This window comes from Rhinoderma darwinii, chromosome 2 (assembly GCF_050947455.1).
Source record: "Rhinoderma darwinii isolate aRhiDar2 chromosome 2, aRhiDar2.hap1, whole genome shotgun sequence".
NCBI lineage: Eukaryota > Metazoa > Chordata > Amphibia > Anura > Rhinodermatidae > Rhinoderma > Rhinoderma darwinii.
This window is the reverse complement of record NC_134688.1, coordinates 409,311,311-409,335,691: the sequence shown is the minus strand read 5'-3', so window position 1 is coordinate 409,335,691 and position 24,381 is coordinate 409,311,311. Positions and strand designations below refer to the sequence as shown.

General features: G+C 44.2%; 1 protein-coding gene across 1 annotated transcript in view; it reads left to right on the top strand.

Moving 5' to 3' along the window:
* The first annotated feature begins 2,178 nt into the window (after positions 1–2,178).
* Positions 2,179–24,381, top strand: part of WDR81 (WD repeat domain 81) — a 53,319-nt gene continuing 31,116 nt past the window's right edge. The window contains exons 1-5 of the mRNA XM_075854172.1: positions 2,179–2,569; positions 11,132–14,684; positions 15,695–15,802; positions 16,279–16,454; positions 20,979–21,160. Coding sequence (XP_075710287.1) covers positions 11,192–14,684; positions 15,695–15,802; positions 16,279–16,454; positions 20,979–21,160 — 3,959 coding nt within the window. The 5' untranslated portion in view covers positions 2,179–2,569; positions 11,132–11,191. The remainder of the gene's footprint in view (positions 2,570–11,131; positions 14,685–15,694; positions 15,803–16,278; positions 16,455–20,978; positions 21,161–24,381) is intronic.

The window sequence follows — 24,381 nt, the reverse complement described above, 5'->3', positions numbered from 1 at the left end:
TTTTTGCCCCGAATTACAACCGAAAAATGCGGCTTGAAAGCGTTGACAAACATCTGCCCATTGAAAGCAATGGGCTGACGTTTGTCTGTTCACACGAGGCGTATATTTACGCGCCGCTGTCAAAAGACGGCGCGTAAATAGACGCCCGCGTCAAAGAAGTGACCTGTCACTTCTTGGGGCGTAATTGGAGCCGTTATTCATTGACTCCAATGAAAAGCAGCGCCAATTACGTCCGTAATGGACGCGGCGTTCAAGCGCCTGCACATGCCGTTACGGCTGAAATTACGGGGATGTTTTCTCCTGAAAACATCCCCGTAATTTCAGCTGTTACGGACGCTGCCGTGTGAACATACCCCTAGTGCTTGCTTCAGAACACATGTCCGGAAGCCGCGACCGGAAGTAGTAATCTTACTGTCCGGCCGCGGCTTCCGGTCCACAAGAAAATGGCGCCGGATGTTGCTCGGACGAAGACCTTCCATTTGGACTGTGTGGGAGCGGCGCATGCGCCGTTCCCACACAGACGGCGTACAGCATAGTGAATGGAACGTCTCCCGTTCGCATTCTCTATAGGGATATATGTGCCGTATTCCATGTCTGTATGTGTCGTTAATCGACACATACAGAGATGATAAAAAAAATGGCAGCCCCCATAGACAAGAAAAAGTTCAAAAATATAAAAAAGTAAAACACAAACACACAAATAAATAAAATTTTTTAAATAAAACACTAAAAGCAAATTGATCTTAAACATTTTTTTTTTCGCGACACTCGTCCTTTAATGGGAAAAACGGCGTTCTGTTCCGACGGGGCGTTTTTTTACGTGGCCGTTTTGTAAAATAAACGGCCTCAAAAAAGAAGTGCATGTCACTTCTTGAGACGTTTTTGGAGCCGTTTTTCATTGACTCTATGGAAAAACAGCTCCAAAGACAGCTGTAAAAAACGCAGCGAAAAAAGCGAGTGGCTAAAAAAACAGCTGAAAATCAGGAGCCGTATTTGCAGACGGTTTTGATTTTGTGTGTGCACATACCCTTACATTCAGTAGCCAGACATGTACACACTGACTGCTCAGCCCCGAGAGTCAAGTGCGGAGGTCAGACGAGGAGACTGCCAGACTACAGGGAGTCATTGTCTGTCTGTAAAGTCACGCCCCAGAACCATACCCACTTTTTACTCATATTGGGGTGTATTTACATATACAGTTTTTTGCACAAAATCACGTAAAAAAAGTGTCACAAAACCAGCACGATAAATACACCCTGAACCTGACCGCTATTTTTGGGTGCAAAACTTAGAAACATTAAAAACAGAGCTTCTATAGGGGAATATGGAGCATGGAACAGAAAAACACCCACTGCACGCTGAAAGTCGGAGGTACGTAGTGAACATCTCCATGGAGGGAGAGGAAGGCTATGTTCACACGCAGAGTCAAAAACATCTCAAAATACGGAGCGGTTTTCAAGGGAAAACAGCCCGATTTTCAGATGTTTTTTTAGCAACTCGCGCATTTCGCTGCGTTTTTCACGGCCGTTTTTGGAGCTGTTTTCAATAGTCTATGAGAAAACGGCTCCAAACACGGCCCAAGAAGTGTCCTTCACTTCTTTTGACGAGCTGTAATTTTACGCGCCGTATTTTGACAGCGACGCGTAAAATGACAGCTCGTCTGCACAGAACATCGTAAGACCAATTGCAAGCAATGGGCAGATGTTTGCCGACGTATTGGAGCCATCTTTTCAGGCGTAATTCGAGGCGTAAAACGCCTCCAGTACGTCTGAAAAGAGGTCGTGTGCACATACTCGAAAAGTGAAAACAGGTGCAAAAGAAGTGGCGTAGTTGACCATGGCAACCAATCAGGCTGCTTTAAGTTTTCAAAGGGACTCTGAAAAATAAGAGGTCCACGTTTCCTTTCCGTCAGTTTTGATACATTCACCCTATTGGCGCCGTATTCTGCGCCTACATCATACCAAGAGAACTAAAAAAAAATCACAGATGCCGCCATTCTGTGGCATCACAACAAAAACAGGACGAGGGTGTCACACAACTGAAACCCGCGCACCATCAGTTATTAATAAAGTCAGTTCATCATGTGAGTGGCCATCCAGCCCGCCAGTCACTCACACCCTCGGGAACTAGAACCATGTGCAGCGTTCCGGCTTGTAGTGACGCGCTAGGTCACATGACTGGTGTCAGCTGATCCAACATGGCTGAGCCCAGACTTCCCTGATCTCACCTGACCCAGTTTGGCAGCGCTGCTGCGGACGGTATGGAGAGGACAGTACGAGGATAGCAGTCAGTGCAGGGATAGCAGTCAGTGCAGAGCACGGATCCCGAGCCCGGAGCTGTCCCTTCCCCAGGTATCGGCGCTGGAGCGGTCAGTGCTCTACGTGACACGGATCGGTTGGTCGCTCTGTATCTGTGCAGTGTACACCCGGGCTAAGCCCGCATAACTTGTCACTGGCACATGGCACTTATATTGGGAGGAGTGCACTTGTCATATAACGTGTGTGTGCAGATAAGAGCTTATATGGAGGCTTTCTTATGTTCTTCATAGTGACTGGAAACCCTGTGTCAGGTAAGCAGCACACCACCAATTTTATGATATGGTCATTATATAATGTAGTGTGTGTGTATGTGTGTGTATGTATATATATATATATATATATATATCATACCTCCCAACCGTCCCGATTCCGGCGGGACAGTCCCGGTTTCTCACCGCCGTCCCGACAGGTCTTCAAAATTTCCCGCTGGGCGCTATATCAAAACAGCTGATTACTGCTGACTGCAGCAGTGATCAGAAGAAGGCAGTAGTCTTGCGGCGGTGTTCTCACTGGGATCGATGCCGGCCCGGGAGTGGACCAGTCCAATCATCTGACCTCCCCGGTCAGGTGACTGGACTGGTCCACTCCCGGGCTGGCATCGACACCAGTGAGCACGCCGCCGCAAGACTACTGCCTTCTTCTGACGGTGAGTGAAAGCAGATCGGAGAGTGGCAGCAGTAGGGCCGGCTACCACTACCGCTCTCCGCACAAAATATAAGGGGCTGTGCGTGGAGCTATCTACAGGGGGGCTGTGCGTGGAGCTATCTACAGGGGGGCTGTGCGTGGAGCTATCTACAGGGGGGCTGTGCGTGGAGCTATCTACAGGGGGGCTGTGCGTGGAGCTATCTACAGGGGGGCTGTGCGTGGAGCTGTCTACAGGGGGGCTGTGCGTGGAGCTGTCTACAGGGGGGCTGTGCGTGGAGCTGTCTACAGGGGGGCTGTGCGTGGAGCTGTCTACAGGGGGGCTGTGCGTGGAGCTGTCTACAGGGGGGCTGTGCGTGGAGCTGTCTACAGGGGGGCTGTGCGTGGAGCTGTCTACAGGGGGGCTGTGCGTGGAGCTGTCTACAGGGGGGGGCTGTGCGTGGAGCTGTCTACAGGGGGGGGGCTGTGCGTGGAGCTGTCTACAGGGGGGGGGCTGTGCGTGGAGCTGTCTACAGGGGGGGGGCTGTGCGTGGAGCTGTCTACAGGGGGGGGGCTGTGCGTGGAGCTGTCTACAGGGGGGGGCTGTGCGTGGAGCTGTCTACAGGGGGGGGGGGGCTGTGCGTGGAGCTGTCTACAGGGGGGGGGGCTGTGCGTGGAGCTGTCTACAGGGGGGGGGGGCTGTGCGTGGAGCTGTCTACAGGGGGGGGGGGGGGCTGTGCGTGGAGCTGTCTACAGGGGGGGGGGCTGTGCGTGGAGCTGTCTACAGGGGGGGGGGGCTGTGCGTGGAGCTGTCTACAGGGGGGGGGGCTGTGCGTGGAGCTGTCTACAGGGGGGGGGGCTGTGCGTGGAGCTGTCTACAGGGGGGGGGGCTGTGCGTGGAGCTGTCTACAGAGGGGGGCTGTGCGTGGAGCTGTCTACAGAGGGGGGCTGTGCGGGGAGCTGTCTACAGAGGGGGGCTGTGCGGGGAGCTGTCTACAGAGGGGGGCTGTGCGGGGAGCTGTCTACAGAGGGGGGCTGTGCGGGGAGCTGTCTACAGAGGGGGGCTGTGCGTGGAGCTGTCTACAGAGGGGGGCTGTGCGTGGAGCTGTCTACAAAAAATCCCCATCGTGTAACTCTGCTACCTGTCAATTGAAAAGTCATCAACCACAAGGTCTCCCTCTTGACTTTCATTGTTCTCAGCCTTTTGGTTTGTCCTGCAGTTGCCGCCGTGATGAGCAAATGTTATACCCAAGATAGGAAAAGTAACATGAAGACGATATAACCGGATCTGTAATATCCAGACAGTCTAGAGATCCGCAGAGAGAAGGTTGCTATGGCTGCCTCGGGGCATAATGAAGGCCCCTATGTCCGCCATCTTGGTACTGCATCTGGCAGGGCTTAATAGAAGCCTGTCAGAATCACGATATACTGCAATACAGTAGAATTGCAGTATATCGTGCAAGTGATCTAACGATCGCTGGTCGAAGTCCCCTAGAGGGACTAATAAAAAAAGTAAAAATTTGTAAAATAGAGGGTTGTTTTTTTTTATGTAAAAAAAAACAAAAACCCTTTTCCCATTTCCGCCCTAGAGCATAGTGAAAAAATAAACATAATTGGTATCGCCACGTCCGTAAAACTCTGAACTATTACAATATGCCATTATTTAACCCGCACGGTGAACACCGAAAAATAAATAAATAAATTGTAAACGACAGAATCTCTATTTTCCAGTACATCCCTCATGACAGCACTACAGGAGGTTGCCCTCTTGACCTCTGTAGGGACAGGAAGACAGAGAGGTTAAAAGGCCCCTCCCACCACCCACTTGCCAGTGTTCTTCCTGTCCCCACAAGGGTCAGGAGCAGAGAGCGTCGCTCCTGTATTAGTGCAGGAAAAAACTCGGGCAGGGGGCAAGATCGGGGGGTCCGTGCACTCCCCCTTCTCTTCCCCCTAAAGCCCAGGCTAACACCCCTCATACGACGGGTCCCTTAGCTCCCTCCCTAAGACACCTACCGGAGGAATCCTAGGCAGGGTTCTGGTAGTGTGTGGGGGCTGGGGTTTCCCAAGCAGGCTTCGGCCGGACCGCGGACCAGGCGGGGACCGGCAGCTCCATAGGCATGGACGCACCGGCAGGGATCCTCGCTGCACCGCATAGCAAGCCTTAGCGCCGGCTATGGCGGCTGCACTCCAGGTACACGCTGGACGAATAGCCGACCGGATATGACGTCGGGCTACTTCCGGTCCGCGGCCATCTTGGAAGGCGGGAAATTCAAAACGCCCGCATTTAAAGGGACACGCACAGGTATGTAGTTAGAGCTGATAACTCTAACTTGGATTTATTTTTTGTGGTTTGCATATTGCATTGCCTGTTACCTGTCGCGATATGGAACTTCCTCGTCCTGATGGAACTCCAGATATGTCCCAGGGTCACGTGAGTCTCACCCTTGGGGAAGGGTATGACCCCTTATGTATGTACACCATACTTTACCTACCTTCTGTTTTCTCTAGGAAAAAGATTTCTCTCAGAGACAAACTGATAAAAAGAAGGTTAAAAAATGTGCGACTTGTGCAAAAAAATTGCCAGAGTCCCATAAAAAACAATTGTGTCAGGATTGTATTGCCAAAATACTAAAGGAGGAACAACCAACGTTCATGTCTGAACTTAGGACTATGATTCGTGAGGAAGTGGGTCAGTCAGTAGCCTCCCTCGCCCCTCCGCAAGAAACTCCCTCACACTCCCGGGCAAAAAGACCACGGATTGAAGTGGATCAAAAATATTGGCCTCCTTCTCAGGGGTCGGACTCTGAACAGGAGTGCTATTACCTATCGGAAGATGAGTTAGAAGAAAGAGACGAACTCTTACCTTCAACTTCTTCCACTCAAGAGAAAAAAATTTTCTTCTCTTCCGAGATGTCTGATACCCTAATTCAAGCAATACGGGAAACTATGGATATTCCCGAAGTGGACCAACCACATACCATCCAGGATGAGATGTTTGGAGGTCTAACGGGAAAGAAAACAAGGGTTTTTCCGGTAAACGAAAATCTTAAAAGAATGGTGACAACTGAATGGGAAGATTCAGAAAAAAGGCTCTTCATTTCAAGAGATTTTAAGAACAGACTTCTCTTTGATCCAGAGGACACTAAGCCTTGGGATGAAATCCCAAAAGTAGATGTCCCAGTCGCCAGGGTTGCTAAAAAAACCGCAATCCCCTTTGAAGATTCCTCTCAGTTGAGGGACGCCATGGACCGAAAGGCAGACGGACTACTAAAAAGAGCGTGGGAATCTTCCTCGGCCTTGATCTCAACTAATATCGCGGCCACATCAGTAGCAAGAGCAATGTTCATATGGCTAAACCAGCTAGAGACCCATCTGATGATGAAGACATCACGACAAGAGCTACTAGAATCTCTACCTTTACTAAAAATGGCAACCGGATTCTTAGTAGACGCTTCAGCGGAATCTATTAGATTTGCTGCCAGGAATGGGGCTCTCTCAAATGCTGCTAGAAGAGCATTATGGCTCAAAATGTGGTCAGGAGATACTAAGTCCAAAAACAAGTTGTGTTCTATCCCATTTACAGGGTCTCTGATGTTCGGTCCTCTCCTTGATAACATACTGGAGAGTGCAACAGATAGAAAAAAGGGGTTTCCTGAAGAGAAACCAAAAAAACCCCCTCAATTTGGAAGATTTCGCCAACAGAGGGATCCTACTTCACAGAACTACAGCGGGAAAGGGAAGTCCGGTCGCTGGAGTTACCCCAAAGGGAAAAGGGGTTGAGGATATCTCCTTAACCCAAATAATTCATTCCAGCCCTCAAAGCAATGACGCCAAGAGTGTGGGGGGAAGACTCCTACAATTTTATCCCGAATGGTCGAGAATAACCCAGAACCCCTGGGTTCTAAAGATAATAGAAGAAGGATACAAAATAGAATTTTCCTCCATTCCTCCAGAGAAATTCCTAATAACCCAGTACCAAGCAAAAGATCTTCATCAGGTACTTATCCAGGACGTCCAGAAATTACTCAGATTGAGAGCCATTTCCCCAGTTCCCCACAACGAGATATGCAAGGGCCACTATTCGAAAATCTTCTTGGTCAAAAAACCAGATGGTTCCTACAGGACAATAATCAACCTGAAGTTCCTAAACAAATGGGTGAATTATCGGAAATTCAAGATGGAGTCTATCAGATCGACTACTCCTCTAATAAGGGAAGAGGCATCAATGTGTACGATCGATTTAAAGGATGCGTATTATCACGTTCCTATCCACCCCGCGTACCAGAGATTCCTCAGATTCGCAATTCAGGACGGTCCTTCCATTCTCCACTTCCAGTTTGTCTGCCTCCCCTTCGGCCTTTCCTCCGCCCCCAGAATTTTTACAAAAATTATGGCAGAGATCATGGCATTCATAAGAAGTCAAGGTATAGTAATTATCCCATATCTAGACGACTTCTTGTTGACAGCAGATACTCCTGCTATCTTAGTCAGTCATCAGTCACAGGTTCTTTCCCTACTACAAAAATTGGGATGGATAATCAACTTTCAGAAGTCGAGTCTTCCTCCCCAGAAACAGAAGGTCTTCTTAGGAGTACTGCTAGACTCCTCCCTTCAACATTCCTTCCTCCCAAGAGAGAAACAAATACTCCTACTGGCAGAAGTAAGAAAATTTTGGGGGAAAGACGCCTGTTCCATAAGGGAATGTATGCGGATGTTGGGAATGATGACATCTTGCATCCAATCTATTCCATGGAGCCAATTTCACTCCAGACCCTTACAGAATCTGATCTTATCCCGGTGGGATCGAAAACAAAACTCCCTGAATTTAAAAATGCAAATTTCCGAGACTGTGAAATCATCTCTCCTGTGGTGGCTCTGCACAAACAACATAGACAAGGGAGTCCCCTGGAGAACTTCTCCTTATGTAGTGATTACCACAGATGCCAGCAAACACGGCTGGGGGTCAGTAATCCAAGACCAACACTTTCAGGGCACATGGACTGGTCAAATGAAGATGATGTCTTCAAACTTCAAAGAACTAAGAGCTGTATGGGAGACACTTATAAGAGCTTCACCCACCATAAAAGGGAAGCATATAAGAATTTTATCGGACAACACGACAGCAGTGTCCTTTCTTCGCCATCAAGGGGGAACAAGACACACTCTTCTTCAGGGCCTCTCTGCACAAATTTTCAGTTGGGCAGAAGAAAACGTCCTATCAGTCACGGCAGTCCACCTAAAAGGCTCAGAGAACCTATCAGCAGATTTCCTGAGTCGGAAAAAAGTAGACCCAGGAGAATGGTCCCTAAACAAGGAAGTCTTTCGTTGCCTAACCCGAAATTGGGGTTATCCACAAATAGACCTGTTTGCCACGAGGAAAAACACTCAAGTAGAGACATTCTTCTCCCTAAATCTCAGAGACAACCCATTGGGAGTAGATGCATTGTCCCAACACTGGGACATGGATCTGGCCTATGCCTTTCCTCCGTTTCCTCTAATACCAATGGTATTAAGAAAAATCCAGGAAGATTTGACAGCTCATCATTATTCTTCCCTATTGGCCGAAAAGAAGTTGGTTTCCAATCGTACAATACCTAGCGTTGGAAGATCCTATCATGCTCCCAGTCAAGGAGAATCTTCTCTCCCAGGGTCCCTTATTCTTCCAGGGAATAGAGACTCTGAAATTGTCAGCCTGGATCCTGAAAGGCAGATCTTGAGGAACCACGGTCTGTCAGACGAGGTAATTTCAACTATCTTATCAAGTCATAAAGAAGTTACCTCAAAAATCTATCAAAAGATTTGGAAGAAATTCTGTTCCTGGCATGGAATCCCAGGACCAGATCCCTTTTCTCCCAACATTGCAAAAATCCTAGATTTTTTACAATCGGGATTCAAAAAAGGACTTAGCCCTAGTACCTTAAAGGTACAGATTTCAGCCTTAGGTAATTTTTTTAACACTCCTCTGGCTGAACATCGGTGGATCAGAAGATTCACCCAAGCGGTCTCTAAACTGAAACCTTCCCTAAAGAAATCAGTTCCTACCTGGGATTTGAATGTGGTGTTAACGACTCTTTGTGAGCCCCCCTTTGAGCCGCTCGACAAAATTAGTATGCATTTTTTAACTCTAAAAGCTGCATTCTTAGTCGCTATTACTTCAGCAAGAAGGATTGGAGAAATCCAATCTCTATCAATCATAGAACCGTACCTAAAAGTACAAGAGGATAAGATCATCCTAAAGCTGGATCCCTCATTTATTCCAAAGGTATCTACCGCTTTCCATAGAGAACAAGAAATAATTCTACCTTCCTTTTATCCAGATCCAAAAGACCAACAAGAAGAAAAATTCCATTGCCTGGATGTCAGGCGAACAATTCTTCAGTATCTGGATAGAACCTCCTCCTGGAGACGAGATAAAAATCTATTTGTCCTATTCGGGGGAAAGAATAGAGGAAAGAAAGCCTCAAAAGGCTCTCTAGCGAGATGGGTAAAAACCACCATACAAGAAGCCTACAAGTCCCAAGGACTATGTGCCCCACAAGGCATCAGAGCCCATTCAACAAGGGCAGTCTCGGCATCCTGGGCAGAAAGAAGAGAAGCCTCTATTGACCAAATCTGCAAAGCTGCCACTTGGTCAAGCCATCATACGTTTTACAAACATTATAGACTCGATGTGCTGTCCGATACGGATTTAATTTTTGGACGGAAAGTCCTCCAATCCATAGTCCCGCCCTGAGCACTATAATCTGGTATTGCTCCTGTAGTGCTGTCATGAGGGATGTACTGGAAAATAGCAATTAGACCTACCGGTAATTGTATTTCCAGGAATCCATCATGACAGCACCATTATATTCCCTCCCTTATTGAATTCTGATTTGTGCATTTAACATGTCAGTTATTATCCCTAGAAATAAAATAGGGTTGCATCCATCCTGGTGTAGTAATTGAAAAACACTGGCAAGTGGGTGGTGGGAGGGGCCTTTTAACCTCTCTGTCTTCCTGTCCCTACAGAGGTCAAGAGGGCAACCTCCTGTAGTGCTGTCATGATGGATTCCTGGAAATACAATTACCGGTAGGTCTAATTGCTATTTTTTTGGTCACCTCCTCTCCTACAAAAAATTAAATAAAAAGTGATCAATACGTCGCATGTACCCCAAAATGGTATTATTAAAAACGACAGCTTATCCCGCAAAAAATAAGCCCTCCTACCACTTAATCGACGGAAAAATAAAAAAGTTATGGTTCATTTTCTACACCACAAATAATTTTTCCCCGTTTCCTAGTAGTTTATATGGCACAATAAATGGTGCTACGAAAAACTACAACTCTTCCTGCAAAAATCAAGCTCTCATAGGACTATATCGACGGAAAAATAAAGGAGTTATGGCTTTGTGTGAATAGACATCGCGTCCTGGCTGGAGGCAATGTCTATTCACTCTCAAGACACTTCAGTAAAGTTAATGTGGGTGTATGTGACAGCACAGCGAGATCACGCTGTGCTGAGTACAAATGGACATGAATGGAGAGAAGTGTATGATGCTGATTGGTCACTGATTGGTCAGCGTCATACACACCTCTTCACAACGCCCACATGGTCAAAAGTTAAAATAACGCCCAGTTGTCTATTAAGAAACTAATTAGCATAAATCTAAAATTGCTCATAACTTGCTAAAAAATGATCGTTTTTCAAAATAAAAAACACTTATCTACATTACAGCGCCAATCAGATTATGTAGGAGAGAGAGCACTTATAATCTGGTGACAGAGCCTCTTTAAATCTGATAAAGTGTAACATCTGCATGGAGTTTGTATGTTTTCCCTGTGTTTACGTGGGTTTCCTCCAGGTACTCTGATTTTGTCCCACACTAAAAACATATAGATTGGATAATTGGCTTTCTATGAAATTGGCCCTTGTGTATGTTAGAGATAGGGGAATTAAATTGTGGTCCCTATTGGGGACAGGTACCGATGTGAATGGCAACTATCTTTGTACAGTGCTTTGCTATATGTTGGCACTAGATAAGCTCAGAAATAAATAGGATGTTTGGTATCTACATAGAATGCATTCCAACGCACAGGAGACATACTTTTTGTCAGAAATCCCCCTAATGTGACTCACATGATAATGTTAAGCCATATAAATTACATTTATTTATTGATCTTGGTATTTAAATGAACTTTTTTTTATTTTGTAGGCTGCAAATACTAAAATGTGATGAGTCTACATCTTCACACTATCCGTTATCTTTGCCAAAATGGAGTGGTTGATCAAGTCTATCAAGAAAGAACTTAACATTGACCAAAATCAGCTTGCTGTCTGCGAGTCAGAGAATCATGTGGTTGCCCTTGTGTCTCAGAAATGGCTTTACAACCTGAAGGAGCGCAGGGCTGTTCCAGTGCAATGCCCAAGGCCAGAGGGATTCAGCTGTGTAGAAATACAGACTTTTTTGCAACGATCTGTCCAGAAGTTGCCAGTTGGCTGGACCAGGATAGAGATCCACGGACTGCGGAAAACAAGGCTGGACTATACTGTGGCTTTAAATACAGGTTTCCTACAAGAACATAGTGGTGACTCTGAGTCTTTGATTGGGTTTATGCGCGACGTTGCTCAGCAGAACTATAAGAATATGTGGAACAAGGCTTGTCGGACTTATGTAGAACCCTATGAAAACTTGACCAAAGTGCCAAGCATGCCAGCCCTGGATGCTCTAAAACTATCGCTCGAAAAAGTTTACGGTTGTTCCTTCTTACAAACAACTAAGACAACCACGAGTGTCTCACCCTCTAAAGAAAGTGCCAATTTTGTTGTAGGGTCTCCTTCTTGTCCGAATATTGTCCCAGCTGACGCTCTGATAGAATCTGCTGACATGATCTATATTCTACTACCTTATGTTCAGTATTCCTTGTATGATGCTGTTACTTTCAGCCCAGCTAAACTTGCAAACAGTCATGCCAAAGTTCTCTTTATTCTGTATAATATCCTACAGGCCATGAAAGCTTGTCACCAGGCAGGCCTATCAAGTGGAGCTATTTCATTAGGAAATGTAGCTGTGGATGAGAAACTTTGCAGTCAGTTAAGGCCTAACTTTATTGATTATGAGACGCCATTTCAAAGTGTTGTGAGCAGTAAAGCCCATTCGACAGACATTGCGGAGCAAATGGAATGTAGTCAACTTTGTACTTCATGCAACAGCGAGCTGAAAGAACTAGTTATAGGCTGGATTCATGGAAAAGTTAGCAACTTTGACTACCTTATGTATCTGAACAAACTGGCTGGAAGAAGAGGAAGTGATCCGAATTACCATCCAGTCTTACCATGGGTTGTCGATTTTACTACCAAAAATGGCAAATTTCGAGACCTAAAAAAATCTAAATTCCGTATCAACAAAGGAGATAAACAACTGGAGTTTACATATGAGATGACAAAGCAAGCCTTTGTTGCTGGAGGTGGCAGTTCAGACCAGTTGCATGTTCCTCATCATATCTCTGATGTACTATCTGACATCACCTACTATGTTTATAAAGCCAGAAGGACACCAAAAGCCGTCCTGTGCCATCATGTACGGTCTCAGTGGGAACCCAATGAATACCCTGCAAGCATGGAACGTATGCAAGGGTGGACACCAGATGAATGTATTCCAGAGTTTTATACAGATCCTACCATATTCAAATCTATTCATTCAGACATGCCAGATCTTGACATCCCATCCTGGTGTAGCTCTTATGAAGACTTCATCCATGTTCACCGCGCACTTCTAGAAAGTAGGGATGTTTCTCAGGATCTTCACCATTGGATTGATCTTACATTTGGGTACAAGTTGACCGGAAAGAATGCAGTTAAAGAAAAAAATGTTTGTCTTCATTTGGTGGATAATCATACTAACTTGACATGCTATGGAGTTGTACAGTTGTTTGATCAACCACATCCTAAGCGTCTTATGGGCCCTGGATATTCCCTGTTTGAAGCCCCTAATATCGTCCCATCTAAACATAATATAGTTGAGATGACTGCATGTGATGATCAAGATACTGTTAGTGGTCTGGTTCTGGAGACCACTTCTTGTGAAAGCCATTGGACAAGTGAAAAAGTAAGCTCTTTAGACGATGATCTGGAACAAGGGACTGAGGCTCTAGATGCCTTAGGATCTGCGGGAAAGAATAGTGAGCCTGCCGCTATACCTTCTCTCCAAATCACTAGTTCTAGTAACTTTTCGAGTGAAAGCCGAGCACCACCAGTTAAATCAAACAGACAATATAAGGGTGTATCTGATGAAAATGGTGGAAAAATTCTACTTCCTGAAGGTTTTAACCCTATACAGGCTCTAGAAGAACTGGAAAAACTAGACAATTTTCTAGTACGGGGTTTGCATAGCACCATTCTTCCTGTAAAAGAGTCTGAAAAGAAGCTCCAATTGAGCCTGCTGGATCTTTTTGAGAGAGATATCCAGGCTCTGGGTGTGATAATGGCGGAGATTATTTTTGCATCAAAAATTCACACTACTGCACCAAAGGCGCCAATGAAAGAGCGATATTCTTTGGTCCGTAATCTGAGCAAACACCATGTTAAAGAGATTCCAACTCCTCTCTTACAGATGCTGGAGTCATTGTTGCAAATACACACGCCAGACGACATGCTCTTCAGTGGTACGAACATTGAGGAACAAGTCAAATTGTTCGAATTCCCCTACATTTCAAATGGTCTTCCTCCACCCTGTCCCTCACAGCTCCTTAGTCCGTTCTGTTCCACCATTCCTTTCCCGAAGTATTTTCTAAACCTGCATACATTTATTTTAACCTATCAGTCCAGGAGAATAGAAGATGACAGCCAGGGTCGTGAACTTGTGTTCCAATTGTGGCAGCAAATAGATGGTATTCTTTGTGATATCACCCCTGAAGGATTAGAGATCATTCTTCCATTTGTCTTGTCATTAATGACGGAGCAGAGCACAGCTGTATATGCAGCCTGGTATCTTTTTGAGCCTGTGGCCAAAGCTTTAGGACCTAAAAATGCGAATAAGTATTTAATGAAGCCACTCATTGGCGCATATGAAAACCCGTCATATCTTCATGGACGATTTTACCTTTATACTGATTGCTTTGTGGCCCAGCTTATAGTACGTTTGGGCTTGCAAGCGTTTCTTTCTAATCTTCTTAATCATGTTCTACAAATACTTGTTGGTGTGGAAAGTTCCGGTGATGAAGGGAAGCTACTATCGGGAGCTGCCGAGGATGAGGAAAGTGGTGGCGAAAGCCCGGTCTCATGTGACTTTGAAGGTAGGCACAACAGTGTAGATCGCAGTTCCTCTTCCCACGAACTCTTAGACTACACTTCTGGGGTCAGCTTTCATGACCAAGTTTATCTGGCAGAAAACGAGGACTTTCAGTCTGGCCTGTATGTCAGTGATCCTCTTCAGCCACCGGAACCAGAATCACTCAGTCTCGGTCGGTTAAGTGACAAAAGCAGCGCAAGTGAAGTTTCTCTAGGAGATGAGAGAATGGCCGATAATGATTCCATTAGGGAAAAGGGCAGTATGAAATCTGGAGACAGCAGCCAAGACCTAAAGCAGAGTGAGGAATCGGAAGAAGAGGAAGAGCGGGATTGTTCTCCAGGTCTTTCAGAGCTAACCCTATCGGTCAATACCGATACTTCTGCTGACACAGTGCTGGCCAGTGATAGTAGAGAACTGGAAGAAGATGAACCCGATTTAACGAATCAAACAGAGGAAAAAGAACTAAAGATATTATTAGGTAAGACAATAATTACTTAATTCTGCAAAACAGTCTGACAAATATTAGTGAAAAAAATATATATTAGGACAGTTAAGGGCCTAGATAAGCTCGCTTTGTGCCCAAGACAGGAGTTTCAGAATACACCCGAAGGTTCTTGAAGTTCAGCTTGATAGAATTTGCAGTTCTGAGTTGCAGTTTGGCTAGTCCTGTTTTTTTGTTTTTTTTTGGCAACAATCAGGACTTTAGGGTTATAAAGGCATTTAAAGTTTTTCTCCTACTTTTTATAACTTGTCAGTCAGATAAGTTATTGCCGTTAGTTAGGTGGTGGTCCGACCTCTGGGAGCATCACCATTGCCAAAAACATTTGGTAGATAGTCCCTGTTCTCGACTGGAGTACTGGACAAGCATGCGCTCTCCTTTTATGTAGACTTGAATTGGGGCTTTTGATAACAGCCGAATGAGCGCGTCCTGGCTTTTTCCAATGACCCCATTCAAGCCTATAGATAGGAACAGCGCATTCTCGTCCTGCTCCCTAGCTAAGAACTGGGACTAAGGGCCCTTTGGTGAGGGTCCTAGAGGTCAGAGCTGCATTTTAACTTATTGCTATACCCTGTCTGACAGGTTATAAAAGTATAAAAAGCGGCTGTCGTGGGAAAACCACTTTATTGAACCATTCAGACCTGCCATTGTGCAGTGACTGTACTAGACACATAATGGCAATGACCAAGTAAAAGCGAATGAGAAACACGTGAAAATAGTAAAGGGATACCGACCATATATTACAGCTGTGTTTTACAATCCCGGAGTCTGTTTGGGCTGTCTTACTGTATTGACAAGGCATTGGCATCAATATGATGGAGTATAAATATATTAATTTATTACTAGTGCTCCATTCACAGCATTGTTCACATTATATGCTGTGAAGTTTAGCCAAAAGCTTTATTTTTTTTTTTTGTACTTTTATCAAGGGATGTCAGGCTTATTTCCTGCTTATTGTATGTTTATCAAACTGTGTGCTTATTTTGCAGATACAGCCTGTAAAATGGTGAGGTGGCTCTCGGCCAAGTTAGGTCCTACCGTGACCTCCCGCTGCATTGCAAGGAATTTGCTGAGGTTGCTGACGTCCTGTTATGTTGGTAATTGTTTGCCTCTTGTCTTCTCGGACGACTGTGTGACTTTTTGTATGGATAGATAAATAAATGCCTATCCTCGCTCTAACAGAGGAATATTCTTCTAAAGAATGATCATGAGGTAGCCAATCCTAATCTGGTCTAAGTTTAAGTGCAACAAGGCAGCTCCCTTCTAGCTGTAGATATATACTGTTCACACACATGCGTGCGCGCGCACATACACACACATATATATACATATATATATATATATATATATATATATATATTATATGCCCAATATGGCTATGTTCCACTGTTATTACATTATCATATTTACTAATTAGATGTTATTATATCATGCATTGGTTTTCAACCTCTTCAGCTATTGCAAAAATCACTTCTAATGATCTTTCCACTGCATGTCTTTGCATTCATAAAGTGTCTGTAGATCTTGTATTGACTTCAAACTGCTGCATGAAAAATGTTTCTATTTTGCCTAGGTCATCAGCGACATCAGTTTTTATCTAACATGGAGGAGAATAGCCCGCTAAATGTCAAGAGACCAGTGTATGGTGATCAGGTGTCCAAACCAGTGCTGGATTGTCTGATGCACATGGCGCATCTCTATGGAGAACCTTTCCTGACGTACCAGTATCTCCCCTACATCAGCTACCTGGTAAGTCATGGTTTGCTTATCTTTATCTGTACAAGGCTACATTTGTAGATTTATTGACTAATTTACATAACTGGTGTACTTATTTTCATTTAGGTTTTTTTTTTTTTTTTATCGCATTCTAATGTCACAATAAAGATGGATGAATGGCCACATGTATGTATAGGTGTAGTATCACAGAATCGGCACTCTTCATAAAACATAACCTTTTATTCATTATTCAGATTAAAATACTCTAGGAAATTCTTTTGAATACAAATACCCCTGACACAACCCGGGTTGAATCAAATAAGCAATCCACAATAATCACCTGGAGTATCCAGAAAATTATATCTAGATGGCGTGGTACCATACGCCACCTATGGACAAACTCCAGGGGTCCAAAACTTTCTATCACACACAATTAGTGTAATTTCTAAGCACTAAATATTGAAATATTGCATAAAATGTGACGGTTATGAAGTGTCAGTCTTGTGGTCATTTTATGCAATATTTGGTGCTTAGAAATTACACTAATTGTGTTTGATAGAATGTTTTGTATCTCTGGAGTTTGTCCACATGATGTGGGACAATAAAAAAAAAATGTAAAACTGTTAAAGTTATAGATTATAGTAAAAATAAAATAAAACCACCTTCTTCCCCAAAAAGTGGTGTTATTTAGTAAAAGTGTAAAAAAACAAACAAACAAAAAAAAAAACCCATACGCATATAGGGTATCGTTGCGATCGTAACAACTCCAACAATAAAATGAACACATTAATTAAACCACTGGGTGAACGGCCTAAAAAAAAAAACCCTGTAAAAAACTGCAAAATTCCTTTTTTTTTTTTTTTTTTCATCCATTCCCCCATAAAAAATAAAATGGAAGTTAATCAATAAGTCCCATGTACTCAAATACTACCAATGAAAACTACACCTTGTCCCGCAAAAAACAAGCCCAAATATGGCTACGTCGACAGAAAAATAAAAAAGTTACGGCTCTTAGAATGCGGCGATGCAAAAACAAGTGTTTTGGTATTTTTTTTTAAAAAGGTTTCTTATTTTGCAAACGTCGAAAACATAAAACCTTAATATATTTGGTATCCCCAGTAGGGATGTCACGATACCATCATTTGGACTTGGATACGATACTTTGTGTAGTATTGCAATTTCGATACCAAAACGATACTTTGCCAACAGTAATAAAAAAAAAAGTTCTTCCATTTTTCTGATGTGAGGCGCGTGGTGTGATGATGAATTTAACCTCCACGTGCCTCACATTAACCCCATTATGTTTCTCAGTCATAATGGGTTAAAGTGTGAGGTACATGATGGGGTTAATTACTATTAATGTGAGGCACAGAGGTTAAATTCATCACCCCTTGTGCCTCACATTAATAAGTGAAGTTTTTTTTACAGCGTACACAACATAAATGACGCAAAAAAATTGTTGTGCAGGTTTTCACGCCGGTGCCAATACCGAATATGTGTATGTTTTATGTATTGAAAATAATTTGAAATATTTATTGTAAAAAAAAAAAAGGTGTGTGTGTGTATTTTTTTACATTTAATATTACTTTGTTTTTACTTTTATTTTTAAACTTGAATGTACTGGCATATATCCAATATATGCCAGTAAATTAGCCTGTGTACGGATAGCACACAGGCAGTTGTTAGGGCATACTTAGGTATGTTCTAACAGGAGATATGGTAAGACAGCCCTGTGGTCCTTCAATAGACCCTGGGCTGTCTGGCCATATATGGTATGACCCTCGATCACAGGAATTCCCTGTGACGCGATCCAGGGGCATCCCCCCCCCCCCTTCTCAGTTTCACCTGAATGCTGCAGTCAGCTTTGATTGCAGCGTTCAGGGAAATAGCGGCGGAGATGAGGTTTCTCTGATCTACGCCGTTATAGAGCGGGGCTGCGGCTGTGTAATACAGCCATTGCCCCGCTCCTGACATTAAGTGCGCGCGCGTTCAGCATGAGGAGATGCGGCTGGCGCTGCACTAATGAGCGGTGGTTCAGGCACGGAGGACAGAACATGGGGGTGTTTTTGTAGTGCACCCGCCATGTTTGGTTTTCAGTGCCACCGCTCATTAGTGCAGCGCTGGCCGCATCGCATCATCCTGACGGCGCGCACTTGTCAGGACTCCGGCGTGGGGCAATGACTATTACACAGCTGCAGCTCCGCTCTCATACATTCATGTATTACTATACTTAGCTGTGTGGCCGCACAGCTCAGTATCGAAATACATGAAACAACGGTATCGAACCGTTTGGGGATGAACAGTATCGAAGTTTCGATGCATCGTACATCCCTAATCCCCGTAATCGTGCCGACCCATAGACTAAAGGTAACATGTTATTTATGCGGCAAAGTGAACAGTGTAAATTTTATAACGCGAGAATCAATGCTGGAATAGCTGTTTATTTTCAATTCTTTCCTAAAATAAAGTTAATAAATATATTAGGTGCAATTGAAAAATACAACTTGTCCTGCAAAAAACAAGCCCTAATACGGCTATGTCGACATAATAAAAAAAAGTTATGACTCTTAGGGTATGTTCACACACACTAATTACGGACGTAATTCGGGCTTTTTTGCCCCGAATTACGTCCGAAAAATGCGGCTTGAAAGCGTTGACAAACATCTGCCCATTGAAAGGAATGGGCTGACGTTTGTCTGTTCACTCGAGGCGTATATTTACATGCCGCTGTCAAATGACGGCGCGTAAATGGATGCCCGCGTCAAAGAAGTGACCTGTCACTTCTTGGGGCATAATTGGAGCCGTTATTCATTGACTCCAATGAAAAGCAGCGCCAATTACGTCCGTAATGGACGCGGCGTTCAAGCGCCTGCACATGCAGTTACGGCTGAAATTACGGGGATGTTTTCTCCTGAAAACATCCCCGTAATTTCAGTCGTTACGGACGCTGTCGTGTGAACATACCCTAAGAATGCGACAGTGAAAAAACAAAAAATAATTCTTGGTCATTAATGCGCAAAAGGGCCCGGTTAATGTATAGCAGAAAATACATTGGCAATAGTGCTTAATAAAATTCCACAAGGCCATTTAATTACTTAGCGTGATATTGTCTGGATGGCATATACAGCACTTCTGATTTAATGTTCCACTGGGTTGTCTTCCAGCAGCTCAGAAATTCCTTTTTAATAAATGTAAATGATCCAAAATTATCAGAAATTTGTTTATTTGTATTTTCAGTTTTTGGGACTTCCTATTTTTCCAGGAATTTATACCGATGATTTATCATTATATTGCCTTTTGTACAGTTCGAGCTGAAACACAGCAGATTTACTATTCTGGTTTCCCTCAGCCTCCAATGCTGACACTTCGAAAATCCTGGAGTGCAAAATAATCAGGGAAACCGGAAATTGAAAAATCTTATTTCCAAAATTTTACAATTATATAATATTGTTGTAATAGCAATATCTGTAGTGGCTGTTAAGGGGAGAACCACACTGCTGTTCTAGGGAAAGTTCCAGACTACACCGCCAGACTGCTGCTGTTATAGGGAAAGGTCCAGACTACACAGCCAGACGGCGGCTGCTCTAGGGAAAGGTCCAGACTACACAGCCAGACGGCGGCTGCTCTAGGGAAAGGTTCGGACTACACCGCCAGCCGGCTGCTGCTCTAGGGAAAGGTCCGGACTACACCGCCAGCCGGCTGCTGCTCTAGGGAAAGGTCCGGACTACACCGCCAGCCGGCTGCTGCTCTAGGGAAAGGTCCGGACTACACCGCCAGCCGGCTGCTGCTCTAGGGAAAGGTCCGGACTACACCGCCAGCCGGCTGCTGCTCTAGGGAAAGGTCCGGACTATACCGCCAGCCGGCTGCTGTTCTAGGGAAAGTTCCAGACTACACTGCCAGACTGCTGCTGTTATAGGGGGAGGTCCAGACTACACAGCCAGACGGCGGCTGCTCTAGGGAAAGGTCCAGACTACACAGCCAGACGGCGGCTGCTCTAGGGAAAGGTCCAGACTACACAGCCAGACGGCGGCTGCTCTAGGGAAAGGTCCAGACTACACAGCCAGACGGCGGCTGCTCTAGGGAAAGGTCCAGACTACACCGGCGGCTGCTCTAGGGAAAGGTCCGGACTACACAGCCGGCTGCTGCTCTAGGGAAAGGTCCGGACTACACCGCCAGCCGGCTGCTGCTCTAGGGAAAGGTCCGGACTACACCGCCAGCCGGCTGCTGCTCTAGGGAAAGGTCCGGACTACACCGCCAGCCGGCTGCTGCTCTAGGGAAAGGTCCGGACTACACCGCCAGCCGGCTGCTGCTCTAGGGAAAGGTCCGGACCACACAGCCAGACTGGTTGTGTAGTCTGGACCGCCCCCCTATAACAACAAACAGCCCAAAATGCTGTTTTAGGAGAGCAGCCAAACTGCTTTTCTAGGATGAAGTTGAGACTACACAGCCAATTTATTAATGTAGTTCAATTGATGAAGTTTTAACGCTCTGACATGAAGCATAAAAACAAATCCACAATCACGTTTGTTTTACTGCATTGTTGATGTATACATTCAGGTGGCCCCCAGCAGTGGGTGCAGACTGAACAGCCGCAAAGAAGCTGGACTCCTAGCTGCTGTCACCCTTACTCAGAAGATCATCATCTACCTTTCTGACACCACCCTCATGGATATTTTAGCCAAAATTAACCAAGATGTTCTGCTACCAGTATTGAGTTTTCTGACCTCTACCACTGTGGGGTAATGTATACTTCTGTCACCATTATTAATATCTGTTATAGCAGGAATGTCAGATAATTTGTGTTAAAATTAAGCAAAATGTAGGTTTTAGTTATATTTTACATGTATGTAACACAATGGGTGAGATTTACGAAGCGGCAAAAATCTGTAAAAGCAGTGTGGCATGAATGGCGCACACACTACAGAACATGGACACTTTTCAAAAATTCTTGATAAAATTAAGGTTTAGACTCCAAGACAAGATTATCATTGTGGTTTCTGAGTAAATTTGACTGTTTGGGGTTATTGACCTCCTTAAAAAGAAATCTTCTTAGCTGCAGTTCTATTGTAGACAGCAGCAGGTTTTCATCAAGGATCTCACTGAATTTCATTCATTTTACACTGCCCTGGCCTGTCTGTAGAGAAGCATCCGCACAGTATGATACTGCCACCACTATACTTTATGGTAAGGATGGTGGCGTGCGGTGTCTGACTCCTTTTATGTGACTTTTGGTAAACTGTAGCCGAGATCTCCTATTGATGTTCTTAACTTGGGCTTTTACTTCTCTTCCATCATTTGCATCTGATGGAATATCTAGGTTTTGTATGCCCAGTGTCCCAGCTGTGTAAGGCTTCGTTCCCATCTGCGTCGGGGTACAGTCCGATTTTTCGGTCACGGGAACCCATGAACGGAAACGATAGCTTTCCGTTTGCATTAACATTGATTTCATTGATTGGTAATGCTTCTGTTGCTAATAGTTTCCGTTTGTCTCCGTTCCATAAGGTTTGTGGAAGTGGGTGTGATCTTGCTGGAGACGTAGTTTACACCATATTTGTCAAATGGAGAAAGCAAAAAAAAAAAAAGTAGACCTTTCCAAATGCACCACATTTATTAAGAGGTGTGCGTGCGTGTGTGTGTGTGTGTGTGTGTGTGTGTGTGTGTGTGTGTGTTTAAGAAATTAGAAGCAATTCTCGCCGTCTCCACTAAATGCACTGCCGCAAAAAATGCTATTAATAAATGTGGGCTATTTAGTTACTTTGTTTTTAGTGTACATTCCTTTCAAATGCGCTGAATTTGAAACTCCTAACCATACAATTCTATATGTCGCCTATTGGCTCCCATGTAAGAGAAACGTATGCTTCCAGGAATCCGTTTTTTTTTTGGTGAGACCCCTTTTGTATTTAGAGGAGTAGTTGACTACGCTTTTCAATACAGCTGAAACAAGGTGTGCCAGCACGTACACCCTGAATGTATGCAAAAAGGACACTCTTGACATGCGTTTAATAAATAGGACCCTATGAATGTGTTCGGTGTATGTATCGGGAGCATTCCCAGCGCATATGTTGAAGGTAAAACAACAAAAACACTATGTGAACATAGCCGTAGTGATTCAATATAGGTATACAATACAACAGAAAAGGGAAATAAAAAATAACGGAAATAAAAAAAATGCTGCCGTGACCAGGAACCTTGTGCAGACCAAACCCTGTTTTTCCTTTTTTCGGTTCATAGTCTTCTATCACACAATACCCACAATTGAGGAAGTGAATTTATATACGTATATTTACAGTAATATATTTTCCCTGTCTAATATGTTGAAAGCTGTTTAGTAGATGGAAAATGCATTTTTATTAATGGAAATGCTACTTGCGGGTTATTGCCACACCTAAAATGAGCCCCAGGAATTCGGCTTTAATACTACTCTGGATGTGTGTTCTGCGTTGGACTGTTCGAAACCCTTTGCTGTCTAAGCGACTACAGCTGGAGTGTTAATGATCATGGCTTACGGCTGGGTTCACATGTTGCGTTTTTGAAATGCTGGAAAGAAAAATGCATGTGTAAAACGCATGCGTTTTTAATTACCCATGCGTTTTGATTCCAGCATTTCACAAACGCACAATTTGAACCCAGCTCAAAGCTTTTTTTTTTGCAGCTAGCGTTTAGAGTACTTCATGTCGGCTGAGGAGTAAGGGCAGGTTCACACCTACATTGGTGTTTCCGTTGTTCTTCTTCGTCATAGGAACAGAAAAATGAAAATACCGGAAGCGTCTGTTCTTTGTACAACGGACGCCATTTGGTACCCGACGGAACCCATTGACTTTAATGGGTTCTTTCGGGTTTCCGTCAGGGTGTTTGTGGTTTTACCGGAAACAGTAGCTTAGCATGTTGCGCCATTGTTTCTGGTATTTTCAGCCGCATCGGTGACGCAGATGTGAACAGGTCCATGGTGGTCAATAGAGAGTTGCTATGAGATGGTGGAGAAAAAGATTGGCCTCGCTTCTTTTAATGCTGCAGCTGCGTCTCAAGAGCATATAAAGGGGCTTTTGTGTCTCTTGCTTATTTTAAAACTGTCTCTTTTTTTTTCTCTTTTCTGTCTATTACATCCTCTGAATACAGGCTGCTTTGAATGGCACCTGCATTCTGCTGATGGCACGTGCAGAGCAGTCATAGGGAATTTTATTTTCCAGCTTTTGCACTCCCCTGCCTAAAGCAAATTCCTTAGTGGGGGACTGAAAATCAGTAAATAGTTAAATAGTAGCAGCTGCTATTATTACACGTGTTTACATGGAAGCCGATGATTGGCGTTTCCTCAGGCATTCAGTCCTGCTGGTTGAACATAGCGGAGATGCAATTTTAAGTGGCGGAGTAGCATACGTCTGTCAGCGAAGAAACCAGTGTGGCACTGGTTCTGGGAATTGGTACAGAAGAGTGTTAATTTTTTACCTGGTCTCCAAGGGGGAGCATCATTTAAAGGATAAACTAAGCCAAGAAATATTTACCGTATGTGGCGATCAGGCTTAGAAACACTATGCTGGTTCATTACGCGTTTCGGCCTTTTATTATATAAGCAATGCTCTAATACTTTCACAGTCTTAAATAAATATTGGTAGAAATGAAAGCTTTGATCAGTGGCAGGTCCTCCACATCCATGCTGTGTACACAGAGAGCTTTCTTTCATCCTCAGGGTCAAACTGGCTTCGTTCAGGAACGTCGTGTGCTGTATTTGCAGTGTCAATAATGTAATATTTTTTATGTGGAACGTACACAGTAACATGGCATAAATTTGCGGGAAGGAGACACTTATTTGTAGAGCATTTACTCTTATCTTCCATCTACAATTTCATTGATTTTTATCTGCAGCAGGTTTTGTCCGTTGTCAAGGTTAATTTCAGGTAGAACATATAACTTTATAGAGATGTAATATAGGAAAATGAATATATGGAGCAACATAGACAACACT